Here is an 18,625-nt window from a genome sequence, read left to right as displayed (position 1 = left end):
ATTTAGTGTTGATTTTAGCACATGTCCAAGAGATAAGTCTGAACTTTTGTTATCGGAGCTCACCTGCACTTCAGAGGAGTCTGCCAACTCTCCGACTTTGGATTCATCTAAAATAATTAGAGGATCGATGCAAATGCATGTTTTAAACACCTTTTTTTGTAATTTTTAAAGGAATACGTCATACTCCTCACCTTCAGCCGCCGCCATCAGAACCCCTGCACGATACGTTCCCGAGTTAGTCATCTGGTTACTCTAAGTAGCAGAGCTAATCGGCTACACGTGGAAAGGTCACTGATTAACTTGCACTCAATTCATAAAGAAAAAACCTGAACATGCTCAACAGGAGAATGAGTAGAGCTTCTGACGTTCCGTGATGTTAATGTAATTTCCTTGTCCGGAACAACCGTCCGATAACAATAAGTCTGGTGTAATGTGCAAAATACCTAAAGACAAACAAAAATACGTGTTTTAACAGAAATAAGTCTGTAAATTGAAACGAAGACTGAAATCCACAGACTGATGTTTTAATTCAATGGTTACTAGTTACAAGTATTAGTGTATAGCACTTTATGATGAATTACATAACACGGCATGGGGGTTGCCCATATGTAGCTGTGTACTGTATTTAAATGCTAATGCGCTTGCTTAGAAGCTACATACCTTCACGTTTTTCATTTTCACTTGAGTTCATGGCAGATTATATTTTAATGCAATTTTAGCTCTGGTATAAGGATAAAGGAGTTTAATTTGTTTCGTAATGATTTGGAAATAAAACTGCTCTCCCACGGTGCTAATGTGTCACGGAATGTTTTTTATTTATTTTTTTAATAAGAATTCAAATTCCAATATTGTAAGAATAAAATTATAGCATACAAAATTTAGGTGTAACGTTAAAATTAGTTATACAATATTTTATTCACAATAATAGAACAAAAAATATAGAAGCTATACAATAGCCACGTTGACAAAGAATATGTAAGTAAACAGTAACCATAGACAAAATAATGTGACAGAGAGAAACGCGTGACGGTGGGCGTACTTAAACGCAGCGTGCGTGTGACGTCAATCAAGCTGAGTATTAATACCATACCTAGCCACCAGATGGCAGGAAGATTGTAATGTTTTGCATTTATGCCAAATTTTAAAGAAAGTATCAGTAAATATATATTGGTCTTGTAATTTTGTTAGTTTTAAATAATTTTATCAAGTGCCAGAAATTTATTTTAGAAAGAATAAATAAAACATCAAAATTTATTTAAACTATTGATAGCTCATCTACGACTATTTTGATTATTTCTAAACGATTGTATAATAGGATTAATGATGGCTTGATACATTTGGTATCTTAAATAATTATTTGTTCATTTGAAATGTAATTTTTATGTATCCATTAATGCGGTGGTAGTTGAAACTTTAAGCTTTGTCCTTTTAATAAAGCAAAGACTTTTATTGTGACATTTTCAGGCAGGTCTAGTTGACGCTTCCTGGTTGCGATGTGCATGGAGAGCATGCTGTAATTCGCCAAATTAGTGTGTGTCTATGAATGTGCGATCACTTTTTCGTATGTTAATCTCTTCGTCTGAGCTCTTTCCTTATAAACCAGTGAGAGTCAGGGCCATGTGTAAAGAGCTGAAGACCTCGGTGTTGCGGTTGTTACCGCTGGCGCAGAACAGAGACACAGCAGGTGAGTTTAGCTCGCAGCATGATGCAATGTAACTCCGAGCAACGCTAGTGTAAAAGCAGTCTCATAACGAAAAAACTCCGTAATTAATAAGCCTTATTCATAGAGGGTTTGTAAATTACTTGTAACCCCCGTTTAGATTGTTGATGTCTTGGTTTAAAATTCAGTTTGTCAAATAATTGTTTGTTTAGATGTGCAGTTGGGTACAGCCCTGCAGTGTTTAAGTGATTCTGACGTTTAATTTAAGTTTTTTATTAGTTAATTTTACAAACTTAGTCCACATTTTGCATTATACACTTTGTTGAGCGCATAGGAACTACTTGGCAGTGGATAGTATTATATAAATAAAGATTGATTAATTTGTTGCTGTCTGTAACTTGGTTGTTTGCGCAGTTATAATAGAGTTTAATATAAGAATTGGACTACACAATGATGAGATATCGGCCATATTTCATGGTTAGTGCTCCCGTAAAACTGAAGCTCTTTTACTTAAATATAGCCAGCGTTTAATAGAAAAGCCAAGAGCTTCTTTCCTTACTCGTCATTTTTAACGACGAACAGCAGCTGCTGTACTCCAAGTTCCCAGTATGCAGTGCGGCTTCACCACGCTGTTGCCCCGAGTTACAGCTCAGATACGGTTGTGTGTGAGAAAAGCTCCATATAATAACTTTTCATTTAAATCACATAAATGCATTAAACACCCTGCACGTTCTATTCTGGATCACAACATAACAAAAATGTGCTTAATGTATTATTAGTTAAGAAAAACAAATATTAGTCTGTGCAAAAAAATAGCAGTGTCATCATTCATCTTTACAAAGTGATGAATTTACAGTTTAAACAAAAATGCTTTAAGTTTAATCTTTGTTGTGCATCTCTGTACTAATATTTAGTTGTATAACCATTGTTTCTGAGAACTGCTTTACGTCTGTGCTGCATGGATTCAAACAACTTCTGACACCTTTGAACAGGTATTCCAGCCCAAGAAACAGCATTTTTAATTTCAGCCCACAAGTTTTCTAGGTCTGGGGATTGGGCTGGCCACTCCATAACGTTAATCTTGTTGGTCTGGAACCAAGATGATGCTTGCTTACTGGTGTGTTCAGGGTCGTTGTCTTGTTGAAACACCAATTTCAAGGGCATTTCCTCTTAAGCATATGGCAACGTGACCTCTTTAAGTATTCTGATGTACTTAAATTGTTCCATGATCCCTGAAATGTGATAAATAGGCCCAACACCATAGTATGAGAAGCATCCCTATATCATGATACTTGTGCCTCCATGCTTCTCTGACTTCACAGTGTACTGTGGCTTGAATTCAGTGTTTGGGGGCCGCCTGACAAACTGATTGCCGCCTCTAGACCCAAAATGATGAATCTTGCATTTATCAGTCCACAAAAAATTGCGCCATTTCCCTTTGGGTCAGTCAATATGTTCTTTGGCAAGCTGTAACCTCTTCAGCACATGTGTTTTTTTCAACAATAGGACTTTGTGGTGCTTCTAGCTAATAGCTTTCTGGTTTTGGTCTTTATTTTAAAGCATTTGATATCATTTTAGCAGAGCAGCCTATCATTTTGTGCACTTTTTTGTATGTTTTCCCATCTTTAATCAACTTTTGAATCAAAAAAAGTGTGAAAAGATGTAGTATAAGTGGTTTTGACTGATAGCGATGCCAACCTATGTCTGGAACGACCCATTTTATTTTCAGAGAGAAATGCACAGGACAACCTTTTCTGCATTTATCCTTGAATTTTTTTATCCTTGAATTTGTTTGACACCTGTTTTTCACAGAATAATTTACCTTTAATTGAACTCCACACTGCTTTTATTTTAAACATGCCAGCCACACTTTCTCCACGCTTTTTCTTTTATTCCAAAGCATTCACGAGCTTGTGCTCCCGTGGCTTCTATTATGGTGCCTCCCATCATCCTTCAAGCACAAAAAAAACATAGAGAATTTCACCAGATGATCAAGGAGGACATTGTGAACGCTGATTGTATGTGAAATGTTGGGATTTTTCAACTCGCTGCTTCGTGGACACACACGGAAAACATGGCGCTCACTGTATTTAAAATAACACAATTGAACAGCCCCTAAAGACGGTCACATAGCAGCCTAGTCTGAGAAATAAGACTCAGCCTGACTTCCGTTAGCTGCGTAACCAGGGTGTGGTCACTAGACGGAGACATTGACCTTATCTTTGCATATTTGGATCGTGACGTTTTCACTACACATTCCACATTCTTTTGACTATATAGACTATATATATGAGAAAAATGTGGACAGCAATTTTTGAATAAAAAACATTAAAACTTTGAAACCATATTTGCTTAAGCAGAGGGTATGGATGAAGTGGTAACAGAATATAGCACTAAAGCACTGCTTACTTTAGGCAGAGATGATGCAAGACTGGGTCCACCAGCAACTTTGTTTACAAAAGAAAGTGAAGTCGGAATTTAAACAAAAAAAAATATTTTTCATCTTTTGTAGATCTAGTCCTTCAGGTTGATGTTTCCCTTAAAAGACAAGTCACATTTTTTTTTAGAAGATTTGAATTATATTAGAATAGTGAATTCAACCTTGCTACTAGGTAACCAGGTTATCAGGTGCCTGCTGCACTTCATTATGTTAATAAAATGTTCATATTTGTGCAGAAACACCAGCACGCTGCCTCTTCGACATACAGTATAGTGCAAGTGCTTGCACATTGTACAGCTTTTATATTCATTCATTTTTTTTTTTTTCTTTAAACACAGATGAAGCACAAATTCTTCAATCTACACTAAAGGCTCTAAAAGAAGGCCAGGTCATCGCTGTTCCCACTGACACAATCTATGGCCTGGCTTGCTTGGCTCAGAATTCAGAAGCCATCAAAAGGGTGTATGATATCAAGGGAAGAAATGGCGACAAGCCTTTAGCTATTTGTGTTGGAGAAATACAAGACATCTACAAGTAAGTTTGTGATTTATTGCTATATCAATTATCATGTTTAAGTTACTACAATATTCTACATATATTTTGTTTTAAGATATTGCAAAGTTACTGTAAAAGAAGAGCTTCTGAAAGATCTTCTTCCTGGGCCAGTCACTCTGGTACTTGAAAGGTCTGAAGAACTGAATACAGATCTCAATCCATTTACTAGGGTGAGTCTAACTAACCTAACTGTTATAAATGTATGAAGTGTAAAAGGGAAAAAAAAAACAAGTTTTCTTCTTTTTGTTCATGTGTTTGTGACTGACCTGTAGCTTGTAGGTGTCCGCATCCCAGACCACCCCTTCATAAGCCGCTTGTGTCAGATGTGTGATGAGCCGCTTGCTCTAACAAGTGCTAATATCAGCGCACAGTCCAGCACTCTTGCAGTTCATGTGAGTACAACTGTCTTTGTTTTTGTTTTTACTCTCCAAGAGAATCTCACCTGGTTATGCCTATTAATGATTTTGCTCTGTAGGAGTTTGAGGAGCTGTGGCCAAGCCTAGCCCTTGTGGTGGATGGTGGCCCAATAGGTGATCATAGTCGACTGGGCTCAACAGTTGTGGACCTCTCAGTACCTGGCAGATATCGCATTATTAGACCTGGCTGGTAAGAATTCTGCCATAATACACCAAGTATTTTTAATACTGTGACAAATCAGCATAGGTGTCTAAGACAAGTAGATTTTATATTCCATTTTTTTTGTTTAATTGCTTGTTGTAGATTCAACACCCAAAGAAAAATATAAGCCCTACGACATTGATCTTTACAAACATTTGTATTTAAACCTAATGCAGCTAATGGTGATGCAGAAAACTTTGTTGCTGCTCATTTAGAAATCAACTTGCTACTCTTCAGCTGAGGTGCAACTTTTTTTGACTGTAAAATGATATTTACTAGACAGATTAACCAGAACTATTCATCGGCAGAAAACCAATTAAAGTCGTCAAAGGAGCTAAATTCTTAGTACTGCTCTGGGCTAACAAGTCCCTAAGAAACAGATGCCTAAAAGTTTTGAACATTATTAAGTCACTAGCTAAAACTAAATGGGGCTTGGATTACACAGTATTACTGTACTACGACTGTACAGACTACTGGTCCGATTCAGGCTGGATTATGGAAGTATTGTCTATGGATCCACCAGAAAATCATACTTGCAAATGCTAGACACTGTCCACCACCAAGGACTGAGACTTGCATTGGGAGCCTTCAGAACTTCAGCTGTTTAAAGCCTATACACAGAAGCAAATTAACCACCTCTTCATATAAGATGTTTGAAACTAGCTCTCCAGTGTGCAACAAAGATAAAAAACAAATTCACAAAATCCATCTTATAATCTAATCTTCTTCCCACAATATTTGCATCTGTATGAGGCCAGACCTCACATGGAAAACTTAGGCATAAATCTAGGCATCCTAAGTCAGACACACTTTTGCCCAATACCTCCTTGGAGCTTGGAAAAGCTTAAGATCAATCTGGAACGGACTTATAATAAGAAGGCTGAAACTCATCCGTATATATTCTGTCAACAAGTCCTCGAAATAAAAAGCATTTTCCCCTACCGTAAACCCATTTAGACAGACTGATGAAAAATGGACAACCACGTTTCTGCAGCAGCTATAACCGACCAACATCACTACGGAGTCCCTATCCCAGACCAAAGTTCCACCTTTACGGCAGAAGCCCGGGCTCTGTTACTTGCTCTGGAACATATTGAAAAAGAAAGGGAACTAAATGCCTCAGTATTTACCGACTCAAAATCCTGCTTACAAGCTTTGAAATCTATGAAAACAAATCACCCAATAATCACTGATATATTAATCAAGGCAAACCAACTAAAGAAGGACCCTCACAATATTATCTTCTACTGGATTCTAGCACATGGTGGAATAAAGGGAAATGAACCAGCTGACATGGCAGCAAGACAAGCCCTTACAGAAACAATTATTCGAAATAAACCTAGTGGTAGGAAAAAGAAGTTATCACCCATTCGAATCAAGACACGGCCAGGTCATATATACAAGCTGCCGTATAGGCCATACATATATTACCCATGCTTATTTATTAAAGGATAAAGAAGGTCCAAAATGTCAACACTGCAGAACTACCCTAACCGTAAAACGCATACTTTTGGACTGCCCAACTTTTAATACCATAAGAAAACAATTTCTACCAGAACAAGATTTAAAAAACATATTCTGCAAGACAAAACCAGAAAAACTTTTACAGTTTCTATCGAAAGTGCACCTAAAAAACCTTATGTAAAATCTTGTTCTTCTGACCAAGACCATGCTATAATATGATCTTTTATTATTATATCCTTTTTTTACTTTTCCACTACTCTCTACATCACTTCCATTAACATAAAATTGGTTCAAATAAATCAGCTTAATATTTGATGTGAATCTTGCCATGAAATAGCCTAAGAAGCTGATATGGCAATAAATCCTAATACAAATACTAGACTGATTAAAAAACAAACACACATGATAGAACGGACATAAATGTGTGGAAATACTGGCAAAGTAAAATATAGTTGCAAGCAACAATGAGCGGGCCCAAGCACCCGCGCCATCGCCTCCTGGGTGCACCACACAAACTGTGATTTGTCAACATGCATTTAATGGGGACATAACAATACCATTATGACATAATGGTAGAATGGGGGAAATTTTATATTAAGACTTAATATAGGAAAATAAGCATTATACTGTCCTGTCAGATTGATGTTTAATGCATTGTCACGGCTGAACCGTTTAAGATTTCAAAAACAGCTTTGCATTCTCAATGTCTTGATATCACATAAGCCCGGTTTTAAAAATCCCCTAGGAGGGGGATATTAAATTCCAGTGGGTGTGTTTTGCAAATGACCCAAAACCGCTCAGGCACCCTAATGACAGCAGATTTCAACCTGTGTGCTGATTTTCATTTGACTTTTTTTTTAAGCATTTTAATTTACCACAGCTACAATATGTTAGCCTAATCAATTAGATTTCTAGGAAATTACTGCTGTAACTGTGCAACACATTAAAACTTTTACTTGCCCAGTGAGATAGTAAGTGACCTCATCATGTATAACCTTTGCTTTAATATTTTGTGCTATCTTAGTACAAAAATCACTTGCATTCAGATGTTTTTGGCAGTATACAAATCCTCTCTGAAAATCTCTTCTTCTCTTACAGTGCATGTTCAGCCACAGTTGCTATACTTGCGAAGAAATATGATTTATTGAAGGATTCTTCCAGTTAATGAACCTTTAGCTCTCTACTGTTATCCTGCTAAAGTGCACAAACCAGGAACCGGTTGACAACCATCTGGATTTTAACTTGGACCGAGAAGCCACTACAAAGTAGCTACAGATGTGTCTGGAAATGGGTAGTTTCAAATGTATATTTGTCCTAAGCTTTTTTTGTATGACTTTAGGGTTATCATAAAAGGTTCTTTTTTTTATCACTTTTTTTTTTAAAATAATTAACATTTACATCACAATGCAGACTTTACTTCAGTGGTCAGCAGTAATGATGTACAAGATCTTGATATGCAAGATGTTTTTTCTTACAACAAATTAGGATTATAGATTAGTCCCATATTGGGATTGTTCTTTTAGATAAGAAAATATACTGTGCCTCATTAAATAATCAGGTAAAGATTTAACAGTGAGTGCTTACTTAAAAATCAGCAAATGTTTTAAGATCTTTTCCTTTTGGTTTAAACCTGGTTATGTGAACTTTTATTTATTATTATTGGTTGCTTAATGGATCTTATATCTTTATGTAGCCAACATTGAACTAAGTTACATTGAGGACCAACAATGATTCAGTAATATTGTGCATAATACTGAACTTTATCTTCAGTGCCATTTCACCCAGAAACTGAACTAAAATTAAATCATCTTTTATTTAAATGTACTCTGTATTTTTTTTTTTTTTTTTTGCCTTTCACCTCTGTGAATGATTTCATAAAAGAACTTATTGTCATTGTCATCATCTGAAATGTTCTGTGTGGGAACAGACAGTTACGTACCTAACAGTGCATGTTACTAAGAGGACTGCTAGACTGCAAAGGCTTCTGAAGAGTGAAGCATTTGTTCCTTGTTCAATGCACACAGTAGTCACCTTATGACCTTCACCTCACATGAATAATTATAAAGCTCTAGAGATGTGCATCAGCATACAAATTATATGGTACAGATTTAAAAGAGTTCTAAACTCATCAACTGTCTTTACTTTCAGTAAACTTAATGTGTAAATATTTGTATGAACACTAAAAGAGTCAACACCATAAGACATGAACTAAAAATGTTCCACAATGTGTCCCTGAATGAAGGGAGGCTCAAAATCAAAAGTACCAGTCAGTATCTGGTGTGGCCACCAGCCGCTTGAAATATCTCCTCCTCATGGACTGGACCAGATGTGTCAGTTCTTGCTCTGAGATGTTTCCCCACTATTCCACCAAGGCACCTGCAAGTTCCTGGACATTTCTGGGGGGAATGGCCCTAGCCCTCACCCTGCGATCCAACCGGTCCCAGACGTGCTCTATGGGATTGAGATCCGGGCTCTTCGGTGGCCATGGCAGAACACTGACATTGCTGTCATGCAGAAACTCGGGCACAGAACGAGCAGTATGGCTGGTGCCATTGTCCTGCTGGAGGATCATGTCCGGATGAGCATGCATAAAGGGTACCACATAAGGGAGGAGGATGTCTTCCCTGTACTGCAAGGCATTGAGATTGCCTGCAATGACAACAAGCTCAGTCCGATGCTGATGTGATATACTGCCCCAGACCATGACGGACCCCCCCACCTCCAAATCGATCCCGCTCCAGGGTACAGGCCTTGGTGTAACGCTCATTCCTTCGACGATAAACACGAATCCGTCCATCACCCCTGGTGAGACAAAACCGTGACTCATCAATGAAGAGCACTTTTTGCCACTCCTGTCTGGTCCAGCAAAGGTGGGTTTGTTCCCATAGGCGGCGTTGTTGCTGGTGATTTCTGGTAAGGACCTGCCTTACAACAGGCCTACAAGCCCTCAGTCCAGCCTCTCTCAGCCTATTGCGGACAATCTGAGCACTGATGGAGGGATTGTGTGTTCCTGGTGTGACTCGGGCAGTTGTGGCCATCCTGTACCTGTCACGCAGGTGTGATATTCGGATGTACCGATCCTGTGCAGGTGTTGTTACACGTAGTCTTCCACTGTGAGGATGATCAGCTGTCCTTCCTGTCTCCCTGTAGCGCTGTCTTAGGCGTCTCACAGTGCGGACATGCCAATTTATTGCCCTAGCCACATCAGCAGTCCTCATGCCTCCCTGCAGCATGCCTAATGCACGTTCACGCAGATGAGCAGGAACCCTGGGCATCTTTCTTTGGGTGTTTTTCACAGTCGGTAGACAAGTCTCTTTAGTGTCCGTTTTTAGAACTGTGACCTTAAAAGTTACTTTCTGTAAGCTGTTAAGGTCTTAACGACCATTCCACAGGTGCATGTTAATTAATTGATTATGGTTAATTGAACATTCATGGAAAACATTGTTTAAACCCTTTACAATGAAGATCTGTAAAGTTATTTGGATTTTTACAACATTATTGTTGAAATACACAGTCCTGAAAAGGGACATTTCTTTTTTTGCTGAGTTTAGAATGTTATATCTTGGCATCCTTAAAATCCACTGCCAGCTTTTGTAACCTACTTACAACTGCTCTTATATTGTGAGCTATGAGTTAATTTTTATGCAGATTAAGCTATTAATTAACTCGTTCTTCATTAAATTTTTGTATGGGTTGGGCTCTGGTGGCTCAGTGGTAGGTTTCCTCGCCTGCCATGCAGAAGGCTCGGTTTCACTTCCCAACCAACATTTTCTGTATGTGATAAGTTATGCAACATTGCAGGGAGGGAAACATATTTTAAAGATCACAGGACTCTTACATAAAGGCATTATAGTTATTAAACTATAAATGTCATGCCACTTCTTTGATTGAAGGAATTTCTGTGCTCTTTTGACATTTTAATATGTTTATTAAAGGTTAGCAGAGGAACTGCAAATTAAGCTTATATGACTTATTTTCTGATAATTTTGCCATTTATCATGCATTTATACAACATCTTCCAATATGCCAACTTGATCAAACAATCCATCGCTCTTTCTCTTTATGGTACTGCTCAACCCATGATCTGGTAAGTTCTAAATAAAGATCTGGCTCATGTGGCTGGTAGTCCAGGTATACACGCCTCAATGTCTTTTTGGGCATTGCTCTCTCAATCTGTGTGCCCTCATGCCATTCATTGAAGGAAGTGATTGAAACAATCTCAGGCTGCACATTCAGTGCCGCTTGCAGGCCAGTTTCATAGTATCTGCCATTTACTCTGTTCCGAGTGTTGTGGTTGTTCCAGGGCCGTATACTAGTGTCGATATAGCCAGGACCCACACTTGGTACAAAAAGCAGATTGTTTCCATTACAAAAGGCCTTGAGGCCTTTCCAGTTTTGATGTGAGGAGCCATAGGAGAATCCATTAGAAGCAAAATATGTATACATTCCATCAAATCCTCCAGCAAGGATGTCATGCTTGTGTTTCTCATCCACAATCAGTGCAATGAAGACACCATCATATGGGGTTCCACGTAGGTTGTGAGAGCCTGTTGAGGTTAGCAACTCTGCCCAAGCCTCAGTTGGAGTCAGGTAAGAGTCATAGATATAAAAAAGAGGTAACACTTTTCCACTGCTGCTGCTGAAGCGGTAGAAAGCCTCATGATCTCCATACCTAAATACACACAATGCAGCTTTAATTTATCTAGTGACCAATATAAGCAATGTGTGCTATTTACATGCATAACACTTCATTCATGGTTAAGGAGTATAATGCAAACTAGTTAAATATTTAACATAATGTAGTGTATATATTATGAGGTTTTAAATTTAAACCCAACCTGTCGATGATGTATTTGATGTTGTTATGTAAGCTATGATCCGTCCTTCCTTTATAGGCCTGGATATGAAACGCCACCTGGAAAAGTACACAATAAACCCTGGCAAGCAAGTTCCTTTTGTAATGTATTGCAAGATGACCTTAGTCATCTGATTAGTTCCTCCTTTCAACACAAAAGCAAACATAGGGCAAATGTAATATGCTTAGATGTGCAGCAGGCTTGTTGTCCTTGGTAAGTGCAGTAACATTCAAAAAGGCATTCAAAAATCACCAAGGTAACCAAACTGTGTAAAGTCAAAAGAACTTGCATCTAAAATGTTCAGAATTGTACACCTTGTTTGAGATTAACAAAAAAGATCCATCTTTTCTTTCAGTTGTGCCTGAGGTGGCCATAACCTCTTAAAATTTGGAACTGCACCTTAAGGTATTCTTTGCACCAGAAAAAAAGTGTTTATGCACCAGATTATTAAGGATTTGGCACTGTTTGTGTTCTTTATGCTGTATGGAAATAAGCTTTACAAGAGCTTTACAGAGAAATCATGTTCTGGAGGAATAAAGTACATATTAGTGATGCAACTCTATAGTAATACATTTTTATTTTTTATATTTAGATTGAACAAATGTATTTTAAAGAAACATAAATATAAAAATATGAGGCACATTGCTTTTGTTATTTTTGTTTTTAGTAAGTTTACCAAAATGGTTCACGAAGCCTAAACACGCCCCATCAGGACTAGGATCCCATTCACAATGCAAGTCAGATACAAAGTTGATATTAAACTTAAATAAAGACCACATTAACATGAACATGCAGCAGACTTTAGTAACTATGCTCCTAACCAGCCACTAGTTTGTGATATTTTGGGAACAGAACCAATTGAATAAATTAGAAACAAGCAAGGTATATACAACAAAAATATTAACCTGCAGTTAAACATCCAAGGGCTGAAGACATGTCAGATCTCTCTACCTGCCCGTTTTTTAGGGTATAGTAGCAGGGTTGATAATTAATTACAAAAGATAACAATTTCTGGTCAGGTCATGCTCAGTTAAGATTTCAATAAAGATATTGTGGCGTGGGCGGGGCGGCGGCTGACGACCAGCATGCCTTGCGGGGATGTCGGTGTGTGTTCACCATGTTGGGGAAAGGTGTTTGGGTTGGTGGCTTCGGCCCTGTTTGTGTGAGGGGTGTGTGACGTGTGAAATGTGCTCCAGTTCAAGCTAGTGCTGAATTGGATGTAGGCTCCTGAGTGAAGGTGCTGCTCATGCCTTACATGCTGTGTGCTTAATAAAGTACTCCCAGCCATTGCATTGGGTAGCAAATAAGCTCACTCGTCTCTCCAGCATTCTTCCCGGCGTAAAAACGCTACAATATATATAAAGGGGCACTGGTGGCTCAGTGGTAGGAGTCTCGCCTGCCATGTGGAAGGCCCGGGCTCAATTCCCAGCCACCGGATGCAGTGCCGGTTCCAAGCCCGGATAAAAATGGGAGGGTTGCGCCAGGAAGGGTATCCAGCATAAAACCTGAGCCAAGCTTGTGATGATCTGCTGTAGCAACACCGTGTCAGCATTAGCGAAACACCAAACAGATACAATACATACACTAACAGAACATTTTATTAGAAACACTATACTAATAGTGGGTAGGGTATGTTGGACTAACCTCTATAATCTCTGTATGTAAAGTTTCTTTTTTTTTAATGTTTCTTATTTTTCCAGTCATTGTGTATGTGCTATTGGAAGATCAAATAAAATGCAGTAAATTAGTATTCTGAGGCCTTTGAAACATAAGGAACAGAGGTAAAATTTACTGTACATTTCCTGCAGCTTTCCAGATTAGATATATAAAGTCTCTTATGTCATCATAAAACTGCTGCAGAAAGATACTAATGGATTGAGGTGATGCAGGCCACAATCATTTTTAGTCTGATGCGTTAAATAAATGAGTGTGGCACATTCAAGGAGGTGGAACAGCACATACTTACCTTGGGGTGAATCAATGGATACGGAAATTGATCATGTCCATAACTGTTTTGAAAAAAATCCTGCCTAATGCATATCACCATTACTCTGCCGTAATGTCTTTGTGCAGTTGGAATAGTCTCAGTTAATTTTAAGACTGCTCAAGTAATGTTGCAAGGTCTAGACAGTAAGTACTGTACAGTAAAGCACTGTGGAAAGCAATGTGTATAAAAGAAAAAAATAAAAGTTTTTTTTTTGGTGTATGTGAAAAAAGCAACAAAAGTATTGTTTTCATGGCTTTTTTAATCAAAATGGAATTAAAGTGTTCTATGTTTCTGACCTATGCTGAGAGTCTCCTATGTTAAATGACACTAAAAAACACTAATGGTGATCACAAATATAAGATTTCATATATCATAATATTTGTGATATTTAAAAGCAGACATTGTCACTGAAAGCTACACTATAAATCCAAATTACTCACTCTACTTACAAGTTATATATATTACAAGTTATATATATATATATATATAGCTTTCAGTGACAATGTCTGCTTTCAAATATCCAAATATTGGTGTAAAAAAAATGGTTTAAATAGGCTAGGCTGTCTTTATTTCACCAAGCTCAGTAAAGAATCTAGCTAAAAATTATTTTACTTTGTGAGACAAGCCCTCAATTATTATATTTAAAGAAAATGGTTCAATTAACTACAGTATAATATTATAGATTATCATCAAAGAGCTCATTATACTCAATATAAAAGTTAAAGTACACTACACAGACACTAATGGTATTGATTGAAGTTTAACTGCATTGTTAAATATTTTAACCTAAAATTGTTTTCTTTCTTTTGGACTGTAATATGTTTATAATTAAATTTTTAACATGAACTACTTGCATGCTTACAGCCATTTCTTAAACAAATATATTTTCCCCAAAATAACTCTTACTTGTTATTCTTCTGCTATACAACTCCTCATTACATAGCCTAGTACTAGCACTGCTGTACTGATGTGTATATTTCGCAAATTTGCTATTTCAAATACAGCTTGTAGCTAAAATGCACTTGATTAATCTCTTCAGATGGGCTTAGACAGAAAGCATAGGACAATTATGATCAGATCCCTGTGTTTTTGTGCTGAACTTGTGAATATAATTGTTGACGATTGACTGAACATTTTATTTTACTAACACCATCTACCATCTGCTGTATCTAAGAGCATCTTCTTCAGCCACACTTCATTAGCAGGAGCATTCTAAAGTTACATGGGTTAGATTACGAAGGAGTGTAATTTAACCCATACTGTAGACCATACAAAGTTAAAATTTGATGAGGAGCTTTATATAGCAAGAGGAATGGAGAATATCCTCTTGCTAAAAGCTTTTTCTATAACAGTTAACCGCAGCATTTCTTAAACACCTATACAACTCATTAAACCACTAATGAAAATACAGACACCACACAGCATTTTATTAACCCCTTGCAATACATACTTGCCAATTTAAAATGATATCCTTACCTTTAAATTGTGCCTGAGTGCAGCATCCAGCATTGATGGTACCATATCTTCAGAAGGCTCTCCATGATCATCAGCCAAACCCGGAGGATACCAGGACAGCACAACTACACCTTAGAGACAATATTTTACATTTTACATTTAGGCATTTGGCAGACGCTCTTATCCAGAGCGACTTACATTTTTATTTCATTATGCATCTGAACAGTTGAGGGTTAAGGGCCTTGCTCAGGGGCCCAACAGTGGCAACTTGGTGGTTGTGGGGTTTGACCCGGGACAAAATAGATTCACTGTGCACCATTAGCAATTTCCTGGTTTCCTCATGAAACGTGAACAAAGTCACAAATTTAAACAAAAGCAATATTTCTAACCTGACAAAACAGTCATAATCTTTTATGTCTTTATTGAACACAGACATTAAACATACAAAGTGATGATAGAAAACTAAGTGAAACAGTGTTTTAATATTCGGTTAAAACACATTTTAGCGAATTAACCTCAAGCATTCCTGTAACTATGGATTAGACCTGCATAACATTGAGGAGGAATTTTGGACCATTCTTCACAACACTGCCTCAGCTAGGGGCCCTGGTGTAAACAGTATCTCTGTTGGGTTTACAGTATCTCTGTTGGGTTGAGGTCTGGACTCTGACTTGGCTGCTCCAGAAGACAGATTTTGTTTCTGAAGCCATTATGTAGTATATGTACTTGTTTAGGGTTATTGTCATGCTGCATCACTCAGCTTCTTCTAAGGTCAGGAGTGCAGACAGTAACCCAAACACTATCCTGTAGAATGCATTAAAAACTTGGGAATGAATTTCTCCCTTCGCAATGGCAAGCAGTCTAGGTACAGAAACAGCATAGCAGCCCTAAATCATAATGCTCCCTCTACAATACTTGGTATGATGTTTTCAAGTTTTGATGTAGTTCTTCCCCAACAATTCTATTTTTAATTAATCTGGTCACAAGACATTTTCCAAGTATGTTGTGGAGTGTCAATGTCATCTTTAGCAACTTCAGAGTTTTTTTGGAAAGCAATGGCTTCCTCCATGATGTCCAGCCATGGATACCATAACTTTGAACAGTTATGGTATCCATAGCTGCACATCATGGAGGAAGCCATGTTTTATGTTTTATGTATGATTGACTCATGAGATGTTATTCAACTTTAATGAATGCTTTAAAACTATAGCTGTTATTCTTGGATACTTTTTACTTTATTCTGCATTCTATGTTGTGTCTTTGGAGTGATTTGGCTGGATGATCAAGTTATTGGAGGGCAGCCACAGTACTAAATCATTTTCATTTGTGCACAATTTGTGGACGGTGGATATCTAAAATCTTTTAGATTACTCTAAAATCATTTCCAGCTACATGTAAATAACCAATACTTGATTTTAGGTTTTCTGGGATCTTATTTTTTGTGAGGCATTAATTGATGTTAAATGTGAATACCACACTGACAATGTTTGAGGTTTTACTAACACCCAACTCTAGTTGGTGTTTGGTGTCATCAGAGGCCTAGTGTTTGACTTACTTTTTCCAACACCACCTTGTATGTCGTATGGGTATATGGGTTAGTGCGCATCTCTGCTATTTCTTTACCTATATGACACTTTTTTTTAATTTTATTTAGTCATGTTTGTATAGTTGGTTAAAAAATAAATAAAGTTAATCATAATGCCTGGGTGGTGCTTAAAAAAGGACATCACTCAGTACTGCAAAATCCTTAGCCCTATATAGGTTTATTTAAAAATAAAAAATAAAAAGCCTAACAAGAAATGTCTAAATACCCTGAGTTTTAGGGGCTACTTGTAATTACTTTTCTAAAAAAAAATGTAAAAAAAAAAAAGGAGAGATTTTTTTTTTCGTCCCACACATGTGCAGGCACTGAAATATTACCCATAAACCCCATTAATTAAGCAAAATGTAAATAAATTACTACAACCACATACAATGATAATTACGATATTTACTGTGCTTTCACCATATGACCCTCTTATCTGTGCAGTATTAAAGACAGTATAAAATCATTATTTTACATTAATAAATACTTCAAGATAATAAATAACACCTATGTGTTGTGTGACGGGACACAGTTTTGATCGCAATTATACTGAGAGTAAGAGATATGGAGCTGTTCACTTCTCGGTGCTGAATGTTGCGCCTATGTTGGAACACTGCTTTTGGTGAAGAGAACGAATAGAGCTGTATTGTTTTTGACAAGCTGCACTGTAAACGTTAGTAGCGTTAACTTTGCTATCTTAATTTTATCTATCAATTAGGCCGTGCTAAATCCTAATTTTTCTCTGATGGGTGCATGCTTTAAACTTGTAACGAGCAGGCTGTAGACTGATGTGATGAGCACGTATAAGATTAATTTGGCAAGTCTTTGTAGAAATGTTTTCTCCTAGGAAAGTTATGTCTAGCTCATATGAGTCTCGATCACTGTCTCATTAAGAAAAAACACTGAACTTCCGGTGTATAGTTAACAGCACATTGCAAACATGCACCGCCTATGCTACTGTAACTCGCGCTACACGGTATAGCCTTAGAAATAGATCAGCGTGAATACATGGATGACTATCCTGTAAAGAGTGCTACCTGCCCCTGATGTGCTAATTTGCTCCATGTGAGACTCCAGCACTTCCGGATCCCTCGAGCTGTATGGCCCCATTTCAGGGTAAAAACTCGAGCCGATGTCCTCGGGGGGTACATGCCTTCCTTTCGGATAACTGGCGGCGATTTTTGGGTCCCAGTGTGGCACCAGGATATGGTCCCAATGCAAGTATTTCTCATCAGTTTGAGGGTTTCCATACCATGTGTAGTAAAATATATGAACATCGTAGGATACGCCTCTGTCCGGACTCGGGTTTGAGCCGGCTGCTTTTGCCTTACTTGCGACAACGCGTTCCTGAGCGGCCGGTGACAGGACATCGCTGAAAACCGCACGCCTGTCAACTTTCTCCCCGTTAATAGGCGAAATGTCAAGATCCGACAATCCATCACTCGGCTTCAGACTCCTTAATCCCACCAGAGTCCCGAGCACGAAGAGCGCGAAGAGAAAAAGAAGCACGCAAGATTTTCTGCGTAGTCGAGCCATGCTTTCAACAAAAAAAAAACGTGGAAAGAAAATCAGGAAATAAACAGCTGACAGCTGATCCTTAAGGGCGAGAACTATGTGTTAATGAACACACCAACCTTATCAAACTTGTTCAGCCGAACAGTACTTTAACCGCGGCATTAGGTGTGTGCACACAAGCACTGCAGAATAAAAACGTCTACATGATTGCGGGAATATTTAGATAAACTTTAGATATTGCATGCTGATCCGAAATTGAATGTGATGGCAAAGTTCCTCGGGAAAAAATAGCTTAATATGAGGAAGGAAATAGAGCTGCGTAAACTGAGATGGTCTCTGACGAGTATTAAAGCCAAAACACAATCTCCAAGTCTCTACACTTTAGTCCTATATCCGGTAATGCCTGGAGATCAATGATGCTTTTGTGCTAGGAGCACAGAAACAGTCACCATAATGAACAAAGCTGTACCACAGAGGCTTACAGAGCTTT

At 37.9% G+C, this 18,625-nt stretch overlaps 2 protein-coding genes across 2 annotated transcripts; one reads left to right on the top strand and one right to left on the bottom strand.

Annotated features, from left to right (window-relative positions):
* Nucleotides 1-1,490: 1,490 nt before the first annotated feature.
* yrdc (yrdC N(6)-threonylcarbamoyltransferase domain containing) lies at nt 1,491-8,557 on the top strand. Its single transcript, XM_053494797.1, has 6 exons — nt 1,491-1,684; nt 4,439-4,634; nt 4,711-4,825; nt 4,928-5,047; nt 5,131-5,261; nt 7,836-8,557. Exons 1-6 carry the CDS (start codon nt 1,540-1,542, stop codon nt 7,900-7,902), a joined length of 774 nt encoding a protein of 257 aa, XP_053350772.1. The 5' UTR covers nt 1,491-1,539; the 3' UTR covers nt 7,903-8,557.
* Nucleotides 8,558-10,644: 2,087 nt separating this feature from the next.
* Nucleotides 10,645-18,156, bottom strand: LOC128520788 (glycoprotein endo-alpha-1,2-mannosidase-like protein). Its single transcript, XM_053495185.1, has 4 exons — nt 17,658-18,156; nt 15,057-15,166; nt 11,576-11,652; nt 10,645-11,409 (listed from the first exon to the last, which is right to left on the bottom strand). Exons 1-4 carry the CDS (start codon nt 18,154-18,156, stop codon nt 10,773-10,775), a joined length of 1,323 nt encoding a protein of 440 aa, XP_053351160.1. The 3' UTR covers nt 10,645-10,772.
* Between the last annotated feature and the right edge of the window lie 469 nt (nt 18,157-18,625).

This window comes from Clarias gariepinus, chromosome 4 (genome assembly GCF_024256425.1).
Source record: "Clarias gariepinus isolate MV-2021 ecotype Netherlands chromosome 4, CGAR_prim_01v2, whole genome shotgun sequence".
Classification (NCBI taxonomy): Eukaryota; Metazoa; Chordata; class Actinopteri; order Siluriformes; family Clariidae; genus Clarias; species Clarias gariepinus.
This window is presented reverse-complemented; position numbering and strand designations above follow the sequence as displayed.